Source organism: Phragmites australis, chromosome 20 (assembly GCF_958298935.1).
Source record: "Phragmites australis chromosome 20, lpPhrAust1.1, whole genome shotgun sequence".
NCBI lineage: Eukaryota > Viridiplantae > Streptophyta > Magnoliopsida > Poales > Poaceae > Phragmites > Phragmites australis.
In genome coordinates, this window is record NC_084940.1 from 10,782,348 (window position 1) to 10,789,496 (window position 7,149).

A 7,149-nucleotide genomic window follows, 5' to 3' on the forward strand; every position below is an offset into this window, starting at 1 on the left:
ACTATGATCTCGTAACAGTATCTACCATAGTGTAACCGCAATTATGATCCCGCGATAGGCATGATAACTGGAGTTACGATCCCGCCACAGGCATCGTAACTAGAGTTACGAACCTACCACAAAAGCAGTTATGATCCCGCCATAGGCATGATAATAGGAGTTACGATCCCGCCACAGGCATGAATTTATGAAAGATGAGAGAAAAATATAGCTTTAAAGCAAATTAATAGAACTAATTTGATTAATTAGCTTTATCACTTAGGTTAATGTATGGGGTGTAATTAGCTATTTATCGTACGTACATCTAAGTAGTTATTTACTTATTTACGTTTGTTTAGTAGAGACGCTATGACTATCCATATTTATTATAGAGAATGTCCCACTATTTTGCATGGGAGGCTCGTATCAATTCAGAACTACCAGCACATAGAGAGTATGGTTAAGCTACCTATTGATCTAGATGGCTTAGGCCACAGCTTGTGCCAAACAGCTTGGTAATTATCCATACGTTGTTCGATTTGAGAAGGAACAACGTATGGACTTTGTACTCACGCAAGACATTGGAGGAGAACTTTGAAATAGGGGTGTACATAAACATAGTATCATGACTAGTGCAAAGTGAAACGGTGACTAGCGTGGAAGGATCAGACCATCATGTGATGCATAATGAGGAGGGAGTGCATGTCGGGGAGGGCAGTTCTGGTACAGAGGGACCTGAAGTGGACCCTACTGAGGTAGATGCAGGATGCATGGATGATGAAGCCGGTGGTAGCGGGGATAAAGAAGGTGCAAAAAACAATTTTGTCAGGAAACAGGCATTTTCGGCACACCGTGTGCCGAATACAGGTGATTTTCGGCACACCGTGTGCCGAATACAGGCAATAGTGTCGTATTCGGCACACGGTGTACCGAAAATACCTTTTTTGGTACACTGTGTGCTGAACACGGATGCTAAATTTGTAAATACCACTACATGTTATCTATTTTGATAAATACGCTCATATATGTTATCTAATTTTGAATTTTTGTTAGGTGCGAAGCATCAATGTCGCCATGTTTGAGGAGTTGGATGGATGCGTCGTACGTGAAGGGACATGAAGCTAATCTATCTTCGACTCCAAGGTGAGGTGGAACTCGATCCATATACCAACACTTTGAGCATTGGCAAAATGGGTAATAATGTGCTCATCCTTTTGCCTGCTTCGACATGTAGTATGTCAAGTTCCACTTTTCCTCTAATTGTTTGCAATTTCTCACCTTAGAAGCTCGAGGCACTCCTTAAGTCCCAAAAGCTGGTTAGTCCGAGTAAGACCATCTTCAACAGACCTTTTATCATACCGTTTATCTCATTCTATAGCCAAATCGAGCAAAAATTTGTCTCTAACAGAGCCTCCATCCTCCACGCTATTATGACAGGCATGTTATCTCCTTCCTCCCGCATGCCAGATGTGGCGTTTCTCTCCGCCCATGCCATTCTCCAACCATCGCTCGCCCATGCACTCCCGCCACCATCTAAATGTCCATCCTCCCCACCATTGTTGCTACTACTCCTCCTTCTCCTCTTGTCATCCCCTCTCCAGGCGTCTCTCCCTCTTGAGGCTCGACGGTGCGTCGGGCTATGGCGAAGTGGTCCGCGGTTGCAGCCCACCCTGGAGGGGGAGGAGCCGGCGGACGAGGGCGGGAGGGAGAGGTAGTGGCAGCGGCAGCATCATCAGGAGGAAGGGGAGGGCGTCGAGAACCGCGGTGGAGATGCTACGGTGCCATCCACAATGGCGGAGGGGAAGGGAGTTCTTCTCCACACGCGGCAACTGGTCTAAACTGTCTTCGCTGCTAAATTCGAGCAACTTGGAGAGCCAACTCGATTCCCCTTGTGCATGTCCCCTAATCGAGCTTGAACACCTCTGTGACCTCATCTTGGTTCGTTTCTCAGTAGGGCCGGGCCGCCATCGTCATTTTTGACAACCGGCCACCGCCGTGCGGGTCTTCACTGCTGACAACACAACGCACAGCCTCTTCGACCAAGCCAAGGCCATCACGAGCTCCATAGTGCTACCCTGAGGTTCGCAGGCATTGACTCATTTCCGCAAACCTTTCCTCTCAACCAAAAAGGAATCGAGTCGTATCCTCCTTACGAGATAGCGGAAGTAGCATTAGAGTTGTTTCCTCCTTCCCCATCCCCAGCCGTGCCCCCTCCCTATCCACGCCAAGCTCCATCGTTATCATGAGCACCTTACCGTCGATATGGCTCGACCGCACAAATGCACAAAGCTGCTGTGCAATACTCTTCTAAAATTCTCAAGAAAAATCCAGCATAATTCTCATAACAAAATATAGGCTATAAATTTTCTACAAACATAAAAATTTCAAGATCAAACTCAATAGCATTTATGAGATACAAGAAAAGGGCAGAAAACAGAACGGACAATTGCAGCGAGCAAAATAAATATTAATCGATAAACAGTTCATAAACTCTTCAAGACATCTAATTAATTTATGAAACAACAGTCAAGATATCATCAGTTCATCGTTCACATGGGGAACGTTTCCTGCAGGGGAATATGTTAACACACACTGATACTCCACACAAGGGTTACACCGAGCAAGTCAGCAACATTCTACGTTTCTTGACTTGTTTCCCCGCCTCAAGCAGTTGATCATGTCGGGCAGCGGCGGAGAATTAATCTACCCATGCTAATGTCTAAGCTACAGGAGAAGTCCCCAAGATACAGCAGAATGATAAGTCACACAATTGTCCTACAAATGGCCTGGCTCCTCTTGCAGCGTACATCTCCACATCTTGAATCTGCACCAGCATCGAAGAGCCGAAGCCCTAAACAGTACGTTCCTCACCAGGGATGGATCCTGTTACAGCAGTCACCTCTTCCTCCTTTTTGGTTCAAGCTGCAGTGGACGAGACAGGATATAAAGCTTATAAGGAAATAAGTCTCTTGAAAGAAGCTTATGATTTTATAAAATTCATATGCAAATGCATCTGTCGAAAGAAGCTAGTGCAATTTTATTACATTCATATGCAAATGCATCTGTCGAAAGAAGCTAGTGCAATTTTATTACATTCATATGCAAATGCATCTGTCAAAAGAAACTAGTGCAATTTTATTACATTCGAGAAAATTCTAGTAGAAGTTAAAATCCTGTGTTTATTGGCCTCATGGTCTACAGCAAACAAGATCTGGCCACTTATGTGTCATGTGATCATAGCTAATGTTATCCAGCATGTCATAGATTAGCTGTAGTTTACGGTGCTCAAAATGTACTAGGAGGTACTTCGATCCAAAAAAAATACTGACCGTTGATCAACAAAAGAGCTCTTCAGGTATCGGAAGAAAAGCTTGGAAATCAAGGTTTACGACTTTCTTTGTCAATGAAAGATTAATGACCAAGAACAGCATATGTAGGATGCTAGGCAGCAATGTAACTAACGTTCTACAGTAGAAACATAAAGAATCTTCTTGAGAATGCCAGGATCAATTAATAAAGAAGGTGCAATAGTGCAGCTTTAAAATAAGCCAAAAACATCAAACAGAATTAAGAAATGGATGTTGCATCAGATAAACATGAGCTGATTTTGCTCTGTGCAAGATATATGAGAATGCAACACACCATATGCATGCGTAGCTTCGAGGAGATGACAGCAGCAAATTTTGCCAATGGTAAGCATCGTTTAGTCAACACTAACTCTAAGCACTGACCATGAAATGATTTAGGAACAGAGGTAATAACCACCAGTTTCTTAAGAAATCACACCTCTTAGAAGACATAGCCTAAAAATTATCTGATATTAGGAAGGAAAGCTATTTGCAAATAAAAGATCTTATAAACTATATATCCAGTCAAGTGATAAAGAGAAAAAGGCACATACCTTAGAATCAGAGTTTGGTGAAACTGAGTATGAATTTGAAGGTCTCTTTCCACCATTTTCTTTAACACAATCTGAGCACATATAATGATCTATCTTTTTTGCCTGCTCAATGGTCATTCCCATACAGGAAGGATGGAACCTAAACGAGTTAAAAAGTGGATAATTAATAAAAATGCAAATAAAGAACAATAACAGCATACAAATAACAGAAATGATGCAGACACTGAAAAGACTAAGCATCTACAGAATAGCAATATGTTATCAAATGTTGAATGCTTTGCATGAATTATTTAGAAAAGACGAGGCTTTATGTTCATATCCTACTCGTGGCACTAGGATGTAGTAGGAATTAAATTACTAGAAAACCTGATGGTTGGTGAAATAAGATGAGGTTGCAATGCAAAATTAATTGCAACAAACAATCTTATGCATACATGAATAAGTCTCGAGGCATCCTTTCAGCAGAAATCCAAAAAAAGAGAAACATCATAACTACGACAGCATGGCAACCTGTAGCAACAAGTACAATGAAGTTTACTTTGTGTCTTTATGTAGCATTATATGCCATACATTTATCATGTTCCCTTACATCATACTCTGTAGGTTCGGAGTTTCTTGCTGCATATGAAGGGAAAGATATTGAGATGAAAAAATACTTCATATTTTCTCCAAAACTAGGGATAGCAGATATGCATGGTGTACAGAAGTTCTTAAAGTAATCATAATCGTACAGATCAAACATCATCATAGTTTTTTTTCTCCCTAAAGGACGACAAGGTTAGCACACACAAATCCTAAAACACTGCATGGTGCCTTCAGTTGTAGGTCCAAGCCAATAATAGTTTCCCAAGTGTTCCAAAGGGAATGGCACCACAGTCAGGTCAATACAGTTAGGATAGCTGCTTCTCAAACAGGAAAGCCAAATTGCAACAGATATGATACAACAGAGCAAGTCGGACTACATGAAAATGCTACATTTCAGAGAAAATCAGTCTATTCCATGATGATATGTGCTTAAAATCAGTCTTTGAACTAGAAATATCTTTAAAAGACCAAACATTTGACATCGGTTCATACTATATATCTTTCAAAGGGAACAAACAAATACAGGAGCATCAGGCTCTAAGAAACCTCAGAGATATTCATCAATTGTACTTCAATAAATGTTCAGTCTTAGTCCTGACCAAAGTAGATGTCCCAAATGCTTTATACTTTGCACCACAGTCAAAACAAGACTGAAAACTAGATAAACTAATTCATTCTGTATGACGAATTAGAAGGGCCAGAAAGCAGCTCAATGTAACATCTAAATGAAACGCAGCTCATATAACGACCACACACACTGATTCGAGTCATGCATTTATGGGCGAAAGGTGGAGTTTTCACAGGGATTTACCAGTCTTTGCATCCCTCGCACTGCACCATGAGGTCATCCGGGTTGTACGGCATCTCACACTTGCAATACCTTCACACAGAAGCCACAACCGCACCATAAGACAAGCAATCCCACATAGCATCACAAACACACAATACAAATCGATGACCAACGACTCGAGATAAAAGAAAAGGAAGAGCACGTACACGGCGACACGGTCAGGGGTGAATGCGCCGGTGGCAGCCTTGTAATCGAATCGGCAGTAGAAGTCCTCGAGCCCGACGTTGTCGAGCTTGGTGTAGTTCTTGAAGGAATGAACGACACACTTCCCCTCGATGGTGTGCGCGCTCTGCGTGTCGAAGTGGTCGGAGAGGAAGAGCTCCTTTGCGCCGTGGAACGGCCGGCGGCCGCCCTTGGCCTCCTCCGGCCGGTAGTACCACCGCACCCGCACCCGCACGCCCCCGCGGCCGTCCGACTCCATCGCCTCCACCCGCGCCACGTACGGCGGCTTGTCCGTGTCCGACGGCCGCATAAGCACGCAGTCCCCCACTTCACCCACAGCAACCAAACCCGTCGAAAAATCAAATCTTGGCACGAACCCGCGACGGCATCGATCAAGAGCAACGGCCGAGGGCGCTTACCTCGGACGACCTTGTTGGTGCCCTTGATGGTGTAGGTCTCGACGTCCCTCTTACCCTGCTTCGTCTTGGCCATGGCGGAGGGATTGGATTGGGAGGAAACCCTAGCGACGTGGTTGGGGATGAAGGGAAGGGGAGGAGCCGAGGAGGGGAACGACCACGGCTCCCGTTCCGACGGACGAGGAGGAGACTGCGGAGCGAGGGGTGCTTCGGTAATTTTGCATTGGATGGAGTAACGGCGGCCTGACGGGGTTTTGAATCCAAGTGGCGAATGGCCGCCGTCCGCCGTCCGATCGGTGGCGTCTGCCTGTTTTTGGACGGTGGATTGATGGGTTTTCTTCGCCGTTGACGCCACTAGGGACCAGATTGTTCTTTGGTTGTGGGTTGTGAGAGTGCACCAATGAAGATCTTTTTTTAAGCGCTTTCTCGTGATCTTCAAGAAACAATTGATGGGAATCTCCTTTTCCACGCTAAAATGTCGGTGAATATTTATTTGTTTGACTTTGATGGGAACATGTGGGATTAAAGGTCCAATTGATGTGTTATGTATGGTTTTTCTTGGGGAATAGGGAAAAGTAGTTGAGTATTGACTCGTGCTCCTCATACTACAATAGTTTATGTTATTGATACGGTCTATAAGTTGGTATTTTGACTAATAATTTTTTAAAAATATAACATTTCAAATAAAGTTGATTATTTTTTATGTAATACTTTTCACAATGAATCTCATAACATCTATCTCATGTTATCAATCTACAAAATTTGTTTGTGAGTAATTTGCTATGTATTGATGGTCAGTATATTCACAGTCAAAATAATTTCTATATGAAATACTCATCCATGTGTGTTGGTCTTTATGTCATTGTACCCAAGGATAAGTAAATCGGTCAAATTGTCTACTGAAAATTTGCAGCATTGAAACCTTTGTTTTCTATTTTTCTATTAGTTAATCTGTTTACAAAAACTATCTCCTATAGATGTTCTATAGGATCCTTGGGTTCTGCGACTGCCAATATACTTCATGTTTTGTTGTATTTTAGTTCTTATATATAGCAGTGGTTACACATGTATTGAGGCTCACTGTGAGCACGTTGATCCTTATTTTATCTAACTCATGTTCAGGTTTATTCTTAATTCCATAGTCATGCACAAACTTCAGTTTTTTCAATCCTTACCTAACAAATATATTTCAATGAGTCAAACTAGACTATCTTTGAAAAAAAACTAGAAAATGTCACCCTTAAAATTTACTATAT

The 7,149-nt window shown here is 42.6% G+C and overlaps 1 protein-coding gene across 1 annotated transcript; it reads right to left on the minus strand.

Annotated features, from left to right (window-relative positions):
* Positions 1–2,467: 2,467 nt before the first annotated feature.
* On the minus strand, positions 2,468–6,117 carry LOC133902062 (chromatin remodeling protein EBS-like). Its single transcript, XM_062343639.1, has 5 exons — positions 5,897–6,117; positions 5,462–5,804; positions 5,277–5,345; positions 3,881–4,019; positions 2,468–2,901 (listed from the first exon to the last, which is right to left on the minus strand). Exons 1-5 carry the CDS (start codon positions 5,967–5,969, stop codon positions 2,875–2,877), a joined length of 651 nt encoding a protein of 216 aa, XP_062199623.1. The 5' UTR covers positions 5,970–6,117; the 3' UTR covers positions 2,468–2,874.
* Between the last annotated feature and the right edge of the window lie 1,032 nt (positions 6,118–7,149).

Excerpts from the sequence above, each read along its gene's own strand:
- LOC133902062 (XM_062343639.1), bottom strand. The coding sequence starts at position 5,969 with ATGGCCAAGACGAAGCAGGGTAAGAGGGACGTCGAGACCTACACCATC. Across the intron at positions 5,805-5,896 it reads CACCAACAAGGTCGTCCGAG|TGGGGGACTGCGTGCTTATG; the intron begins GTAAGCGCCCTC and ends CTGTGGGTGAAG. Across the intron at positions 5,346-5,461 it reads ACCCCTGACCGTGTCGCCGT|GTATTGCAAGTGTGAGATGC; the intron begins GTACGTGCTCTT and ends TTCTGTGTGAAG.